Below are 19,264 nucleotides of genomic sequence, written 5' to 3' on the forward strand. Positions count from 1 at the left end.
TTTCGACTCTCTCTAAGTTTCCGCCAACTTTAGTGTTTTAAAGGCTTCCTGGACGTTTTAGCTTCTGAAGGCTCGCTTAGCGAGACTGGCTCACTAAGCAAGAGTAAGTGAATTTTGGCTTAGTGAGCTGGGCGCGCTAAGTGCGAGAAGAGACAACCTACTCGCTGGGTGAGCTGGCGGTGCACTGGGCAAGACATCTCTGACTAATCCTCTTCTTGGGTTTCCCAACCCGCTAAACGAGCTGTATGCCTCGCTTAGTGGATGCCACTCGCTAAGCAGATCTGCTTCGCTTAACGAGACATCAGCTACTTGAACCTTCTCTTCTTTTGGCCTGAAACTGAAGTGGTTTCAACATTAATTCATAAAATGAGAGTATCTAATATATAAAATCACACTAAACATGAAAATATGTGCAATTCCTACAAAAGAACCATAAATTGGAGGTAAGGCGCTAATTTTGTGCAAATATTCAATACAACACTAAGTCGTGAATAACGACTAACAAACTCCTGCAAATTTACTGTTTTGCTTGTCCTCAAGCAAAGAAATAACAGTTTACTTATCCTTAAGTGATAGAAATCACAGTTGTTAACCAAAAATGTGTTTCTTCCAAAACATTCAATCACATGAACATAAGTGGCAAGCAATACTTCAACCAACAGCCTTTCATAAAGATATGCAGAAATTCAAAGATATGAACATGTTCATTAAGCAGCACGAATGAAATAAGCTAACAAGCAAGACAGGTATCAAGGAAGGTTCATCAAGCCTAATCCTCACGGTCACTGTTTCTCTCATAAGCACAAGTGTTTAAGGTAATTCTTCAAATCAACAACCAACACAAGTCTCAACTTTTGCATTTCATCTCATGTCATACAATCACAAACACACAAATTGAATCTGAAGGACTTTCTTGGCTTGTAATGAGGCTGGGCTACAAACAATTCATTGTTTTTCTAGGATGCAAAACTTAGGTTCTAGGAGAGCATTCATCCTTAGATCACCCTTTTCCCTTTTTATTCCCAGCTTCTATTGATATACCATACTCTTATAAGACACTTAGCTTAAGCAACAACACACATAAAATTTTCTTATTCTTGAAACATTCATTTTTTTTTTATTTTAGCAGTTTTTATTTATTGCTTCTTTATACAATTTCCTGTGGTTGTTGGTTGTCTTACCACAATCATCATCACCCAATGCCTTCCCCCAAATTTGGAACAAATTTGCTTTGAACTATAATGCTCTCCTACAACCTATAGAAAGGTAGATGGAGATTATAATTCAACAGGCTTAGGGTTCAACTCGGATAAATCAGATTTAAGCTCAAAATGGGTGCAAAGGTTTCATCATTCATGAGCAGGGTAAAGCTATTTGGCTAAGTGGCTAATTCAATCAATCACGACCTTCATCATTTCCAAATCATGCATTCATTCAACATTTAGAGATTCATGCAAAGATCGGTACTCGATGCTAGTCGTTCTCTCACAATTTAAGTTCACACAACTCACCAGGTTATGGCTAATGATTACCTTCACTATTTACTCGTCAAACAAACTAACAATTTCACTCACACCCTTAATTCATGTTCTTTCTCTTCTAACTACCGTATACTTATTCAAAGCACGTGATCTAACATCGCAATTCACTCAAGTCATGCAATCAATCAACTTCAAAACCAATCACAAACATAAAAAATTTAAACCAAAACAACCCTTGTGCAAAGAAATGTAAACTGCTCAAAATGTTGTGAAATTTGCTACATAAGTAAATAACTAAAACTAAAACTGATATTTAAAAACTGAATCTAAATAGCAGAAATCTAAATAGCAAAAAAATGTAAATAGGTCTTGTCTTCAACCCTCCTGTGCTGGTGTAGGGTCATCCTGAGGTAAGGAAGGAGCATCCTGAGCTAGCAGATGTATGTCCTGAGCTGGAGTAGGCCAGGGATCCCAGGTGCTCTGCGCTGCAGCCATATCTGCTGCATAATCTGTGTCCTCGACGACATCCATGGGTGTGGCAGTAGGCGTGACCTCTGGAGTCTCCTCAGTTGTCGCCTCCGGCTCTGGCTGTGGCTCCTGGGCTATAGGAGCCTCACCTTCCCCCACAGGAGAAGGCTGGACTCCTAGCCAGACCACCTGGGCCATGAAATCCTCCATACTTATGATTGGACGATGCTGAGCCAGATCGTGAATACTCTGCATCACCAGGCATAAGCCACGGTGAAGGCTCTACAGCATCGGCACCAGGACGTCTATTCTTTGAGCGGAGGTGCCGGAGGATGGTGGAGGTGTTGGTGTTGGAGGTGTTGATGTCGAAGCTGGAGCAGAGGTAGAAGTGGAAAAAGCAGGAGTGTTTGAGGGTCCCCGAGCCCTAGCCTTGCGGGTCCCCAAAAAAGTGATCGTGGGATCATCTGGGTTTCAGCAGTTCTTCTGAATATAAGCCAAATTAATGGCAGGGCTCAAGGACTCAAAGGTCAGTGAGTCAGGCACGACTCCCCTGGTGATGCATAAAGCAGTGATGAGGGTAGAAAAGCCAAGCCGATAGGAGTTGGACTAGGCCATTTGAGAAATCTGGCCTGAAATAAAAGAGCCCACGTCCATGTCCATCTTTGTCACCAGACCGTACACTAACCTCGCCCTGTCTATATTAAGATCAGACGTATAAGAGGTGAGGGCAAGGTTAGAATATGACAAGACGCTCTAGGTCTGCGCCAAAGTAGTGAGGTCCTTCCTCAGGAGCTTCCAGGGCGCTCCTTCAGCGTTAAGAACAAAACCGTGCTTGGGAATGTAGAGCTTGGAAGCAAGCTCCTGAGGGTCTGGGTGTGTATGGTAGAACCTGAAAAAGGCCGAGTAGTACTCCCCTAGCTCCAAAACCATAGGGGTCTCCTGAAAGGCATTCAGTGTCTCCTCATCAAACTTAATCAGCTTGCCCCATACTCGAACCTTCCTAGGGGACTTATCCTCTGGGTCATACAAGTTTGCATAAAACTCCTTGACCAGGGCCACATCAATGTGACCATCAGGCTGCCTAGTCAAGGCTTTATGCCATCTGCGCCTCTCGAGCTCCCGTCGGAACTCGTCGTACTCTGTCACATATAATGTAACGTTCCTCTTCGGGAGGTTTCTCCTAGAGTGAACGTTCTGCTCATAACGTTCCCATGCGACCTCAGAAAAAAATCTCATCGTGTTGTAGGGTTCTTGAGGTCGGGAGGCGGTTGATTTTGTTTTCCTAGAGGCCATCTGCATCAAAAGAATCACAGGAAAGAAAGTTAGACAGGTTTTATTCAAGATTGAAAGAAGAAAAATAAAACAGAAAAAAGGACTGGGCGCTTAGCGAGACTGGCTGGCTTAGTGTGCCTTCAAAAAATAACATGATACGCTTAGGTCGCAGGGCACGCTTAGTGCAACAACAGGAAAATAAAGACTCTGGCTAAGCATGACACCATCGCTTAGCTAAAACATCACAGTGGCTAAGCGAGCATGGCTCGCTAAGCCTTATTCTCCAACAAAGAGGTAATTGTGCTTAGCGAGACAGACTCGCTTAGCGCGACACACTGTACAGGCTTAGCGCCAGTGGGCGCTTAGCCTGACTTGACCACTGGAACATAATTGTCTTAGCGAGCAGGGTCTCTAAGCCTTATTCAAAAACAGAAAAGAAATTATGCGTAGCGAGCACGACTCACTTTGCACCTGAACAAAATTTTACAACATCTAAATTGCCTTGGGCTTAGTGAGACTGACTTGCTTAGCCCAGGCTTATTCAACTTCAGAGGCATGGTGGCTTAGCGAGCGAGGCTCGCTTAGCCACAATCAGAATACCAAAAGCCTCAAAGACTCAGACCTAACTAAACTGACTGGCTAAGCGCGGCATACCGGCTTAGCGAGTTCATACGAACTCTAAAATTAAAAACATGGAATTTAAATACTTGCTAAGCCGAAGTGTAGTGGCTTAGCAAGTTCATACATATAAGCATAATTTTTAGCAAAAATGATGAACACGCTTAGTAGGATAGGACCAGCTTAGCGAGTTCATCAGAAAACCCAGAAATTCATCCAAAATGGATGAACTCGCTTAGCGAGTACATCGAAATTTCCAGAAAAATTGGGGCTTCGAAGCCTCAACTCCCTAGCCACTTTCAGGCATAGGAAACCTAAGCAAAACCCATCAAATGAACCTACATTATATGCTAAACTAAAGCTCTAACAACATGCTATCAAACAATTAACCACTTAACAGCAACATCAACATAAAATTAAAAATCACAGACAAAGCAAAGTTGTCTTCTATTCAAGAGTTCAAAATTGAAATTAAAAAAGAAAATAGAATAGAAAGCTTACTTGGATTGCAAAGATTAATGAGCAAGATGGGGGTAAAGAAGCAAAGTGGCAAGAAAGCACAATGCAGATGCAAATGATTACCAATGATGGGAGAAGGGAAGTTATAATTTGTGCAAAAGTAACTGCCTAAGGCAGTTATGTCTTATTTTTGGCAGTTTCGACTGTCTCGCTTAGCGCGAGTGACTCGCTAAGCGAGCACTCAATGAAGTTTGAATTTTCATGATTTAAACTCATGCGCTTAGCGGGATAGACTCGCTTAGCCTAATTTGAAAATTAGAAAACCTGAGAAGATTTTGGGCTTAGCACACAGGTGCACGCTTAGCGAGTTCTGCAGCTCTGATTGGTCTACAACTTCCGCTAAGTAGGACGTGGCCGACTTAGCGAATTAAATGTCTCAAGATGCAGTAGTGGGGTCACGCTTAGCGAGAGCATCTCGCTTAGCGCAATGCCATTCCAGAGAGAGATTTGGGCTTAGTGGGTATGACCCGCTTAGCCCAATTGACATGGGGGTCCAAGGAGAGAGTGATTTGCGCTTAGCGCACAGATGTGCTTAGCGAGACACTATGTTGTGCTTAGCGAGCTGGCTCGCTTAGCCCTATTCCATTAATTGTAATTCCAGAGAATTTTTTCGACTTAGTGCAACTGTCTCGCATAGCTAGACCTCTTCAGCCAATGGGTAGGGGTTGGCGCGCTTAGCGCGAGATGCTACTCGCTCAACACATGAGATGTGATTCGCTTAGCACATAGGGCGCGCTGAGCGAGTGGATGACCGAAATTTTTTTCTAAGTTCTTTCCTCATCCAATGCTTCAGAGAAGCTTTTTGCCAACCCCTTTATCATACAAAAGCATGCTGATATCTTACTCTAGCAATCACAAATAAGTTGAAACCTAGATATATGAAATGATGCTCAAAAGATAATGACTAAGAAAACAAAGAAAAAGAGCTGGGTTGCCTCCTAGTAAGCGCTTCTTTAACGTCACAAGCTTAACGCATTTTACCTCTAAGGGTCTTGTTGAAATTCTGATACTGGGGACAGATGTCGTACAGGATGTCACGACATCACGCTTCAGAACATGCAGATTATCTTTGACTGTATGAACAGATTAAACAAGTAAATAACACAAGAGAATTGTTAACCCAGTTCGGTGCAACCTCACCTACATCTGGGGGCTACCAAGCCAGGGAGGAAATCCACTAAAATAGTGTTAGTTCAAGGTCTAACAGCCACTGTTTACAACCTTCTCACCTAACCACTACCCGTGCGACCTCTACCTAAGAGCCACTCTTAGATATGAGAACCCCTCTCACTCCCTCTCAAACACTCTCCCGTGTTTACAAATAAATCAAAGACACACCAGAGATTGCTCTCTGAACAAAAGAGATCAACTCTACACACTAGAGATCAACTCTACACACTCAGGTCCAACACTTGATGTTAGAGTAACATCAAGGTGGCTCACAAAACACTCAAGTCCCAAAACTCACAAAATAACTCTTCAATCCCGGACTTGGTACAGAACTCGTGCAGCCTCCATGTTTATATAGCAGTGTGCGTATCTGGGCTGCAACTTCTTGTGCTGGATGAGATCTATCATTCTTCTGAAAAATCTGCACTTAAAGATCTAAAAGATACAATTTGATCTTTTAGTTTTTATCTTTAATCTTTAATCTTTAATCCCTGAACGAACTCTTCTAGTTTGTAATTCGAACTTTAATTATCTTTTAATTCGTTCCTAAAGATAGATCATCTTATCTCTTGCTAACTGCACAATAATCTGTTAACAGATTTATGTGTCCAGTATTTTCGGGCCAGATGTCCTGGACATCGTATCCGACATCGTGGATCCTGCAGCTTCAATGCTTTTAGCAACTCCAGTATTTTCGGGCAGGATGTCCTGGACATTGTATCCGACATCGTGGATCCTGCAGCTTCAATGCTTTTAGCAATTCCAGTATTTTCAGGCAGGATGTCCTGGACATTGTATCCGACATCGTGGATCCTGCAGCTTCAATGCTTTTAGCAATTCCAGTATTTTCAGGCAGGATGTCCTGGACATTGTATCCGACATCGTGAATCCTGCAGCTTCAATTCTTCATTTGACATTTCATCTTGCCTTGTGCATTGTGCAGCCCGATCTTATTCTTTGACATAACGTTGGACATCATGTGCAGCAACTCCAGCTTTCCTTCATTGTCTAAGTGCTTATGTTTTAACAAAATCTTAGCCAATCTTTTAAAACTCAGTAGAGCTAAGCACTAACAATCTCCCCCTTTGGCAAATTTTGTCTAAAACATACTTAGACACTTCCTGAGCAGGTACGAGCAGTTATGCAAGTGGGATCAGCAACTTTCATTATCAGAGTAATCAAGCACAGCGGAATCTGTAGTTTAGACAAGTTGCAAGTCGTTTCCAGGATGTCAAGACATCTCACGTGACATCAGCTTTCTGCTCCTGCTCCCCCTGTCTCCATGCTTACTGCAGCATCTTCTATCAGCTACTAGTCTTTTCCAGGATGTCGAGACATCTCATGTGACATCAGCTTTTTGCTCCCCCTGTCTTCATGCTTTTACTGCAGCATCTTCTATCAGCTACTAGTAGCTTACATCAGTCATCATCAGCAGCAGTCTCCCCCTCAAAATCATGAATCATGCATACATCGTATCCTACTTCTCAAAATCATGCATAATACTACTATTGCATACATATTAATACCATTACTCCCCCTTTTTAGACAGAATTTGACAAAAGTAGAATGCATGAACTTAAGGTGCAAATATTACAGACCAATAGTAATCAATTGTTCAAAGGGACATGCCCCTATAGCTAGTAACAAAAACATAAAGGTCTGATGATCATGGGGTGGCTTCAGAATCATCATCATCATCTGGATCTGTATCCTCTGCTGCATCTTCCTCTGCCTCAACTGCTTCTTCTTCTTCCTCAGCTGCTTCTTCTTCTTCCTCAGCTGCTTCACCATCATCAATGCCACTTTCTGAGAGTCTTCTGATCATCCGTTCCAGCTCCATTTTCTTCTCTGTGTTGGCTTTGATGGTTGCTTCCAGCACCTTGCATGTGTCCTTGAGTTCAGCAATCAAGGCATCCTTGGACACAGCACCTGAAGCAGCAGCTTTCCCTGATGTCGAGACAATGTCTGGGACATGTGTCCCCTCAAACAGTTTGTAATGCAGGGATAGAGGAGATTCTCTCTTCATCACAGAGTCAGTGTAGTTTAAAATGTTTGGATGTTGACTCAACATAATGCCACACAATACAGTTGGGAAGGCAATGGGTAATTTGACAGCAAAGGATTCTGAATGCTTAACAGTTTGATCAAATATATAGTTTCCAAAATTAAATTTGGACTTGGTTCCAACAGCATACAGAAATTTACCCAAACCTGTGGCAACAGTGGAAGTATGATTGGTGGGTACCCAGTTTGCAGCGCCAATCCTGTGCAGAATTGCATACTTCACACTTAGCTTCCCTGCTGAAAGCTTCCCTTTCTTTGGCCAATGCTGGACTTGTTTGGCAGTGATTTCCTTGGCAATTTGATGCTCAGAGACAGTAATGTCCACCACTCCATCTGTTGGTCTGCCCAGGTATTTGTTGATTACAGTAGGGGAGAATCTAACACATTTTCCTCTGACAAACACTCTTTGATACTCATCACTCTTTCTGTTTGTTATGTCAGAGGGAATGTTGACAATGAATTCCCTGACTAGACTCTCATAGCAGTCTCCCAACTTGGTGACAGTTTTCAGCAGTCCAGCAGCCTTGATGAGGTCCATGATCTCCTTGCAATCCAAGGCAGCTCTTCCCAGTTCTCTTTCCAAGGCAAGTCTGCGTTGATACACGAATTTCCACCTTTCAGCATTGCCAATGGAGTGGAATGAGATGTTGTCCAATGGTGCATCAGGGACATTTCCAGGCACCTTCTTCCCTGATGTCTTGGTCCTCTTGATGTCGGGAACATCTGGTTCGACATCATCATCAGAATCAGACGAGGAAATTTCTTTCCTCTTCTTGGAAGGGATTGCAACTTTGCTCCGTCTGGATGTGGTAGGAGTGATTGGAGTGCTTTTCTTCTGGGCCATAGTCTTGATTCGTCCAGACCTCTTAATGGGAGTTTTTCCCTTTCTGCTTTGTAACCTTTCTGCAATGCCAGGTGCCAACCTGTTGGCAATGGGTTCCTCATCAGATTCTACTTCTTCCAGGTCAATGAGGTCACCTGGAGCAGGTTCTGGTGCCCTTGGTGCAGGGGTCTCCTTTGTGGCTTGATCCTCTTCCTCTGTTGATTCCTCTTTGCTGGGTGAAGAGAGGACTTCAGTATTTGGGGTGGAAGATGTCGGAACATCTTTCTCAGCATCAGGAACAGCAACATCTGGGGTGGAAGATGTTGGAACATCTTCATCAGCATCAGGAACAGAGGCATTTTTCAGAATGTTACTTACAATACTGCGGATCTTCTTATCCATCTCTGTGTCTACTTCCCTAGGACTTGTTGCAAGGCTAGGGTTTTCAGAAATCTTCACACCCTGTTGTCGTTTGGGAACCAGTTTTTCAGGAACAGGGGCTTGACCAGGAATCACCTGTATGGGTTGGATATGGAATTCAGGTTGTTCCTGGATTGATGGTGCTTTGGTGGATGATGGAGATGATGGTACAGCGGGTGAACCAGGAGCTGAAGTTTCTTTTGGTGAGGTAGCCATGGAAATGCAGAGCCTTTGGAATGATTTCGTAAATTTCTGAGAGCTGTTGGGGAATGCTGAAAACGAGATTTCCACGAAAATATAAGTTTGAATGAGGAATGTAGAGGGACGTGTGAAGCAACGGTCGAATTTGTTTTGGCTTAGTAGTGAACGTGCTATTAATGTTAAGTGAGACGTTTGAGCACGTTCAGATAGCAGTAGCTGCTATAATTCCTCTAGCAGACAAATGCCCAGCTTGCCCCTCAGTTTTTCAAACTGATTTGCATCCAATGCCTTTGTGAAAATATCTGCTATTTGTTCCTCAGTGTCAACATGCTCCAGTGTGATAACTTTATCATCAACAAGCTCTCTGATATAGTGATGTCTAATGTCAATGTGCTTGGTTCTGCTGTGTTGCACAGGATTTTTAGAAATATTAATAGCACTCAAGTTGTCACAGTATAATGTCATGACATCTTGTTCGACATTGTACTCCTTGAGCATCTGCTTCATCCAAACTAGTTGTGAACAGCTGCTTCCTGCTGCAATATACTCTGCTTCTGCGGTAGATAGGGACACACAGTTCTGCTTCTTGCTGAACCATGAAATAAGATTGGTTCCCAAATAGAAACATCCACCAGAAGTGCTTTTTCTGTCATCTGCACTTCCAGCCCAATCAGCATCACAATACCCAACCAGCATTGAATCTGAACAATGACAGTACATAATCCCATAGTCACTGGTGCCATTTACATATTTCAGAATTCTCTTTACTTGAGTCAAGTGACTTATCTTAGGATTGGCTTGATATCTTGCACAAACACCTACTGCATAGGTGATGTCGGGTCTGCTAGCTGTTAAATATAGTAAGCTCCCAATCATGCTTTTGTACAGACTTTGATCAACACTGGTGCCAGCTTCATCTTTTGACAGCTTCAAGTGAGTAGGTGCAGGTGTTCTTTTATGGCTGGCATTCTCCATCCCAAACTTCTTGACAATGTTCTTTGCATACTTGCTTTGTGAGAGAAATATGGAGTCTTCCATCTGCTTCACTTGGAGCCCCAGAAAATAAGTCAGCTCTCCAACAAGACTCATCTCAAATTCAGATTGCATCTGTTGGACAAAATGTCGAAGCATCTCATTCGACATCCCTCCAAACACAATGTCATCAACATATATCTGTGCTATCATCAAGTTTTCAGCATCTTGTTTGACAAAGAGAGTCTTGTCAATTCCTCCCTTCCTATACCCTTGCTGAGTAAGGAACTCTGTTAGCCTTTCGTACCAAGCTCTTGGAGCTTGCTTCAATCCATAGAGAGCCTTCTTGAGCCTGTATACATGATCTGGATGAGTTGGACCTACAAATCCCTTTGGCTGCTCCACATAGGCTTCTTCATTCAGGTATCCATTCAGAAACGCGCTCTTCACATCCATTTGGTACAGCTTGAATTTAAGGATGCAAGCTACACCAAGCAACAATCTGATGGACTCAAGTCTAGCAACTGGGGCGAACGTTTCATCAAAGTCTACACCTTCAATCTGAGTGTAGCCTTGAGCAATAAGTCTGGCCTTGTTTCTGGTTATAACACCTTCTTCATTGGTTTTGTTCTTGAAGATCCACTTGGTGCCAATCACATTAGTTCCCTCGGGTCTCGGAACTAGCTCCCAGACTTCATTCCTTTTGAATTGCTCCAATTCTTCTTGCATAGCATTGATCCAGAACTCATCAGTCAGTGCCTCTTTCACATTCTTGGGCTCAATTTTGGAGACAAAACATGAGTTGGAGACAATCTCAATCTCCCTTGATCTTGTAGTGACTCCTCTGTTTGGATCTCCTATAATCAGCTCCTTGGAGTGCATCTTCTGGATTCTAATGGAGGGTCTCTTGTCAGGTTGGTTGATGTTTGATTCATCTGTAGCAGAATCAGAGTTTTCTGCATTTTCTACACTTTTAGCTGTATCTGCTACATTGTCTCCCGATGTTCTGACATCTTCTTCGACATCCTTCTTTCTTGCTGGAGTTAGATCATCAACAACCACATTGATGGATTCCATCACAGTTCTGGTTCTGGAATTGAATACTCTATATGCTCTGCTGTTTGTAGAGTATCCCAGGAATATTCCTGCATCACTCTTGGGATCCATCTTTCTCCTTTGCTCTCTATCTGCCAAAATGTAACATGGACTTCCAACGATGTGGAAGTGCTTGACAGTTGGCTTCCTCCCTTTCCAGATTTCATACAGTGTGGTTGGAGTCCCTCTTCTCAATGTGACTCTGTTGTGGATGTAGCATGCTGTGTTCATGGCTTCAGCCCAGAGATTATAGGGAAGTTCTTTGGCATGAAGCATGACCCTAGCAGCCTCTTGCAAAGTCCTGTTTTTCCTCTCAACTATGCCATTCTGTTGTGGTGTAATGGCTGCAGAGAACTCATGAGTGATGCCTTCAGATGTGCAGAATTCAGTAAACCTGCTGTTTTCAAACTCTCTGCCATGGTCACTCCTGATTCTCTTGATGACACAGTCTTTTTCTCTTTGAAGTCTTAGACTCAACTCCTTGAATACTTCAAAGGTGTCTGATTTTTCTCTGATAAAGTTGACCCAGGTAAATCTGGAGAAATCATCCACAACAACATAGGCATACCTCTTTCCTCCAAGGCTTTCAACTTGCATAGGCCCCATCAAGTCCATGTGAAGTAGTTCCAGCACCCTGGAAGTGGTCTGATGTTGAAGCTTCTGGTGGGACATCTTGACTTGCTTTCCAATCTGACATTCACCACAAATTCTGCCTTCTTCTATTTTCAGATTGGGAATGCCTCTAACAGCACCTTTGTCAATGATTTTCTTCATGCCTCTTAAGTGCAGATGTCCAAATATTTGATGCCATATTCTGACTTCATCTTCTATGGAGGATAGACATGTGGAGGAGTAACTGGTTTCTTGAGGTGTCCATAGGTAGCAGTTGTCCTTTGATCTGCTGCCCTTCATTAGAACTTCACTCTTCTCATTTGTCACCAAGCATTCTGACTTTGTGAAGTTTACATTGAATCCTTCATCACACAGCTGACTGATGCTGATCAAGTTTGCAGTCAGTCCCTTCACCAGCAGTACTTTGTCCAGACTAGGAAGTCCATCATGGACTAGCTTTCCTATTCCAGTGATCTTTCCTTTAGAGCCATCTCCAAATGTCACATAGCTAGTGGAGCAAGGTTCAATGTTCACCAGGAATTCTTTGACTCCTGTCATGTGTCTGGAACAGCCGCTATCTAGGTACCAATCTTCCTTAGCTGATGCTCTAAGTGAGGTATGAACAACAAGACTAACAGTCTTGTGTTTTGGAACCCACACCATCTTCCTTCCACTGCTGCTACTTTGAGTTCCATGATGTGGATGGCCATGTAAATGATAGCAAAAGGGCTTTATGTGACCATACTTGCCACAGTAGTGACACCTCCACTTCTTTCTTTTGCTCCTTTTCTGCTGCGTTCCATGATGTCGAGACCGATGTTGTGACATCGTGGCTCCAGTGCTGTTTTTGGCAGGAACAAATTCTGTCATGGTTGTTCTGCCAGCAGACTTAGAATTAAATCCAAGTCCTCTCTGGTTTCCAACATTCTTTCCAAGCTGTAGCACCTCATCAAGCGTATCTGAGCCTTTATTCAGCATCTTTATTGATTTTGTCATGTTTTCTAGTTTAGAGGTCAGAAAACCAACTTCTCCTTTAAGCTCAGAGATCTCCTCTTCATGTGCCTCCTTTTTAGCCTCCAGATTTGCAATGACCTTCTTCAGTTGTGCTTCTTGCTGAAGAATCTTCTCACTTTTGATGCATAGTTCTCTATAGGATGTAGCAAGCTCATCAAAAGTGATTTCACTGTCTGTATCACTTGAATCTTCAGCAGATTCAAATCTCCCAGTGAGTGCATTCACATCTCTGTCAGAATCACTTTCTTGTTCACTCTCTGTATCATCAGACCGACATACAGAAAGTCCTTTCCTCTGCTTCTTGAGATGAGTGGGACATTCAGCTTTGATGTGTCCATAGCCTTCACACCCACGGCATTGAATTCCTTTGCTGTGACTGGGCTTTTCATCTGACCTTTTCTGGTATTCACTACCTTTCCTGATGTCGAAAGGGATGTTCCGGACATGTGGTTTCTGCCTCCTGTCCATTCTGTTCATCACTTTGTTGAACTATTTTCCAAGGAGCACAACTGCATTAGTCAGACCTTCATCAGTATCCAGGTCATACTCATCTTCTTCTCCTTCATCATTGGACACGAACGCCAGATTCTTGCTCTTCTTTTCAGCCCTATCCGAGAGTCCTAGCTCAAAGGTTTGAAGGGAACCAATGAGTTCATCTACTCTCATGTTGCAAATGTCTTGGGCCTCCTCTATTGCAGTGACTTTCATGTCAAATCTCTTAGGCAAGGATCTGAGGATCTTTCTCACCAGCTTTTCATCTGTCATTCTTTCTCCCAAGGCAGTGCAAGCATTGGCAATTTCAAGAATGTTCATGTGGAAGTCATGAATACATTCTTCCTCCTTCATCTTCAGATTTTCGAATTTTGTAGCCAATAGTTGCAGTCTGGACATCTTCACTTTGGAGGTTCCTTCATGAGTGGTTTTCAGGATCTCCCATGCATCCTTGGCCACTGTGCATGTGTTGATCAGTCTGAAGATATTCTTGTCAACTCCATTGAATAGAGCATTCAAGGCTTTGGAGTTTCCAAGTGCCAATTCGTCTTCTTCTTTTGTCCAGTCTTCTTCTGGCTTGAATTCATCAGTGGGCTTTCCTTCTGTGTCCAGCATCTTGGGATGTTCCCAGCCTTTGATGACAGCTTTCCAGGTTCTGCTATCCAGTGATTTGAGGAAGGCCACCATCCTTGCTTTCCAGTATTCATAGTTGGTTCCATCAAGAATTGGTGGTCTGTTCACTGGTCCTCCTTCTTTCTCCATGTTCATCAGAATTTATCTCCCTAGATCTCACTCAGTGATTTCGAGTGCCTGCTCTGATACCAATTGAAATTCTGATACTGGGGACAGATGTCGTACAGGATGTCACGACATCACGCTTCAGAACATGCAGATTATCTTTGACTGTATGAACAGATTAAACAAGTAAATAACACAAGAGAATTGTTAACCCAGTTCGGTGCAACCTCACCTACATCTGGGGGCTACCAAGCCAGGGAGGAAATCCACTAAAATAGTGTTAGTTCAAGGTCTAACAGCCACTGTTTACAACCTTCTCACCTAACCACTACCCGTGCGACCTCTACCTAAGAGCCACTCTTAGATATGAGAACCCCTCTCACTCCCTCTCAAACACTCTCCCGTGTTTACAAATAAATCAAAGACACACCAGAGATTGCTCTCTGAACAAAAGAGATCAACTCTACACACTAGAGATCAACTCTACACACTCAGGTCCAACACTTGATGTTAGAGTAACATCAAGGTGGCTCACAAAACACTCAAGTCCCAAAACTCACAAAATAACTCTTCAATCCCGGACTTGGTACAGAACTCGTGCAGCCTCCATGTTTATATAGCAGTGTGCGTATCTGGGCTGCAACTTCTTGTGCTGGATGAGATCTATCATTCTTCTGAAAAATCTGCACTTAAAGATCTAAAAGATACAATTTGATCTTTTAGTTTTTATCTTTAATCTTTAATCTTTAATCCCTGAACGAACTCTTCTAGTTTGTAATTCGAACTTTAATTATCTTTTAATTCGTTCCTAAAGATAGATCATCTTATCTCTTGCTAACTGCACAATAATCTGTTAACAGATTTATGTGTCCAGTATTTTCGGGCCAGATGTCCTGGACATCGTATCCGACATCGTGGATCCTGCAGCTTCAATGCTTTTAGCAACTCCAGTATTTTCGGGCAGGATGTCCTGGACATTGTATCCGACATCGTGGATCCTGCAGCTTCAATGCTTTTAGCAATTCCAGTATTTTCAGGCAGGATGTCCTGGACATTGTATCCGACATCGTGGATCCTGCAGCTTCAATGCTTTTAGCAATTCCAGTATTTTCAGGCAGGATGTCCTGGACATTGTATCCGACATCGTGAATCCCGCAGCTTCAATTCTTCATTTGACATTTCATCTTGCCTTGTGCATTGTGCAGCCCGATCTTATTCTTTGACATAACGTTGGACATCATGTGCAGCAACTCCAGCTTTCCTTCATTGTCTAAGTGCTTATGTTTTAACAAAATCTTAGCCAATCTTTTAAAACTCAGTAGAGCTAAGCACTAACACTTGTAATTGCATAATGGTGGTCAGTCTCTCGATGTTCCCACCATGGTATAGCTTCAATCTCTGACCATTTACTATCCATGTTCTGTGCGGAGTTTCTGACTGAGGGTCAAGTAATTCCACAACTCCATATGGCTTGACTTCCTTCATGGTGAATGGTCCAGACTATTTAGACTTTAATTTGCTTGGAAACAACTTTAATCTTGAGTTGAACAGCAGCACTTGTTGTCCTGGCCTAAAGTCCTTCTTTAGCAGCTTCTTGTCATGATAAGCCTTTACTTTTTCTTTGTACAGTCTGAAAGACTCATAAGCATTCAATCTCATCTCTTCCAGCTCCAAGAGTTGCAACTTCCTCTTTTCCCCTAATAGAGCCTCATCAAAATTCAGGAATTTCAAAGCCCAGTATGCCTTATGTTCCATTTCTACCAGAAAGTGGCAGGCTTTGCCATAAACCATTTGGAACAGAGACAGGCCTATAAGGGTCTTGAAGGAAGTTCTATAAGCCTATAGTACATCATCTAGCTTGCTTGACCAATCCTTCCGAGTGGAGGCCACAGTTTTCTCCAAGATCTTCTTCAATTCCCTATTAGAAACTTCAGCTTGTCCATTTGTTTATGGGTGATATAGTGAGGCTACTTTATGTGTGACCTGATAGTGGCCTAGCTCCTTCTGCAGTTGGCTATTGCAAAAATGAGAGCCCCCATCACTGATTAGGACCCTAGGCACCTCAAAGCAAGCAAAAATATTCTTCTTCAAGAACTTCACTATAGTTTTGGCATCATTCTTTGGGGCAGCCACTACAGTTTTGGCATCATTCTTTCAAAGTCACCTCTTCATTGACTAGTCTTGACAAGTGGTCAGCTATCAGATTTTCAGATCCTTTCTTGCCTTGAATAACTAGATCAAATTCTTGAAGCAACAAAATCCACCTCATTAATCGAGGTTTGGAGTCAGCTTTATTCAGCAAATACTTAATGGCTGCATGATCAGTGTAAACTATAACTTTCGATCCCACTAAGTATGATCTGAACTTTTCCAAAGCATACACAATTGCAAGCATTTCCTTCTCTGTGGTAGCATAATTAATCTAAGCCTCATTTAAAACTTTGTTGGCATAGTAAATAGCATGGAAGACTCTACCTTTCCTCTGGCCCAATACAACACCTACTGCATAATCACTTGCATCACACATCAACTCAAATTCTTGACCCCAATCTGGTGTTGTAATGACGGGAGCAGACACTAGACTAGTCTTTAGGGTGTTGAATGCTTTCAAGCAATCTTCATCAAATAAAAACACAACGTCCTTGTTGAGCAAATTACTGAGTGGTGTGGCAATCTTTGAAAAGTCTTTTATAAACTGCCTATAGAACCTAGCATGCCCTAAAAAGCTTCTTACTCCCTTGACATTCACTGGAGGAGGTAGCTTATCAATCACATCAATTTTTGCTTTGTCTACTTCAATCCCCCTCACAGAGATTTTGTGGCCCAACACAATTCCTTCTTGAACCATAAAATGACATTTTTCCCAATTAAGCACCAAGTTTGTCTCTTCACATCGTTGCAACACTCACTCTAGATTTGCTAGACAACAATAAAAAAATGAGCCAAAGATGGAGAAATCATCCATAAACACTTCGATACATTTCTCCACCATGTTAGCAAATATTGCCGTCATACATCTCTGAAAAGTTACAGGAGTGTTGCAAAGACCGAAGGGCATTCGTCTATAAGCAAATACGACAAGTGAATGCTGTCTTTTCTTGATCATTTGGGTCCACAACAATCTGATTATAGCCAGAGTATCCATCTAGAAAGCAATAGAATGATTGCCCAACCATCCTTTCAAGCATTTGATCCATGAAGGGAAGTGGGTAGTGATCCTTTCTGGTGGCATCGTTCAATTTTTTTGTAGTCAATACACATCCTCCTGCCCGTGATAGTTCTTGTGGGAATCAAATCATTCTTCTCATTCCTGATTATTGTCATTCCTCCTTTCTTGGGAACCACTTGTACAGGGCTAACCCATGCACTGTCCGAAATGGGATAAATGAGGTCTGCTTCTAGCAGCTTGAGTACTTCCTTCCACATTTCTTCCTTCATAATCGGATTCAATCTTCTTTGCGGCTATCTTACAGGCTTATAGTCATCTTCCATGTTGATCTTATGCATGCAGTAAGAAGGGTTGATTCCTTTGAGATCAGAAATATGCCATCTAATAGCTGCCTTGTGTTTCTTCAGAACTTCCACTAGCTGAGATTCCTCCTCCTTTCTTAAAGAATTGCTGATGATCATTGGACTTGCTTCATTTTCCCCCAAGAACACATACTTCAGATGCTCTGGAAGAGTTTTTAACTCCACTTTGGCCTTTTCTGAAGGAATGTCCTTCTTCAATTCTTCAAACACAACTTTTTCAGAAGGATTTTCTTCTATACCCTCTAAATCTTCCAAACAATTTTGCAACTCTTTTTCTTCCTCCGTAGTCAAAAACTCCATAGTACTAGTCAGTGCTTTTTCTAGTGGGGACTACAGCACCATGGCTCTAGCTACCATTTCTACCTCTGTTCTACCTTCTCTACTTTGAAACATGCCTTATGGTCACTTGGGTGCTTCATGACTTCAAATAGATTAAACATAACCTTTTGGTCATCCACACTCATTTCCAGGTTACCTTTCCCCATATCCACCACACAATTGGCTGTTAACATGAAGGGACGACCTAAAATCAATGGGATTTCGGCATCCTCTTCAATGTCCATGATCACGAAAGCTGCAGGGAAAGTAAATTGCCGCACTTTGACCAAAATTTCTTCTACCATGCTGTAAGGCCTTGTAATAGACCGATCTGCCAGCTGCAAAGTCATTCTTGTTGGCATGATTTCCGGCTCTCCAATCCTTCTACACATGGATAGAGGCATCAAGTTAATGTTGGCCCTTAAGTCAATAAGAGCTTTTCCAACTGACACAACACCAATTGAGCAAGGGATTGTGACACTCCTTGGATCCTTGTATTTAGGTGGCAGGATTCTCTGGATAACAGCACTGCAGTTTCCCTCCACCACAATATTATCACTGTTGATATATTTGCCCTTCTTGGTTAGTAGATCTTTAAGAAACTTTGAGTAGAGCCGCATCTGTTGCAAGGCTTATCCAAATGGGATAGTTATCTCCAATTTCTTGAAGAAATCAAGGAAACAAGTGAAGTGTCATTCCTTGTCCTTCTTGGGCGACACCAAAGGGTATGTGCTTCCTTCCCTGTGCATGGAACAACCTCCTTCTTTTCTCTGGCCAACTCGCTCTTTTTCTTTTTCTCTTCCTCATTTTCTCTCTTTTTTTCATTTTTTTCTTCTTCCTCCTCATCATTTATTTTTTTCTCCTTCATCTGATCTTCTTCTTTTTCTTTTTCTTCTTTAACTACTAACTCCTTATCATCATTAATCCTCCCTTTATCTTCCACCATGGTCTCCCTCTTGCTTCTAGTCATGATAGGCTTACATTCTTCTTTGGGATTTTTCTCTGTATTAGCTCCAAAACCTCTAGAAGAATTTTAAGCTATTTGCTTGGCTAGCTGTCCCACTTGGATCTCCAGGTTCTTGATAGCTGACTCAGTGCTCTTATGGTTAGACATTGAAACTTGCATGAACTGAGCCAAAGTCTCTTCCAACTTGGTGGTCCTTTCGTACAAGCTAGGCCTTTGATTCCGAGGTCTGTTGGATAGTCCTCATTGGTCTTTGTTGAACTGATTCCCTAGATGAGACCTCCATCCTTGCCCCTGATTTGAATTGAAATTTTCTCCTTGCTGGTAACCTATAAAACCGCCTGCATGGAATCCTTGTCTGTTTTGATTCCCCATATAATTCACTTCCTTTGTAGCATCATCCAGGGGAATGCAACAATCAGATTCGTGTGCTCCTCCATATATGCTACAACCTCCAACCTGCATCACTGTTGAATGGGAAGGTTGAGCTAC

The 19,264-nt window shown here is 42.4% G+C and overlaps 1 protein-coding gene across 1 annotated transcript; it reads right to left on the reverse strand.

The window, feature by feature from the left end:
• Window positions 1-17,849: 17,849 nt before the first annotated feature.
• Window positions 17,850-18,428, reverse strand: LOC114410661. The gene has a single exon (XM_028374613.1). It carries the CDS (start codon window positions 18,426-18,428, stop codon window positions 17,850-17,852), a length of 579 nt encoding a protein of 192 aa, XP_028230414.1.
• Window positions 18,429-19,264: the final 836 nt, after the last annotated feature.

Source organism: Glycine soja, chromosome 4 (assembly GCF_004193775.1).
Source record: "Glycine soja cultivar W05 chromosome 4, ASM419377v2, whole genome shotgun sequence".
NCBI classification, from domain to species: Eukaryota; Viridiplantae; Streptophyta; class Magnoliopsida; order Fabales; family Fabaceae; genus Glycine; species Glycine soja.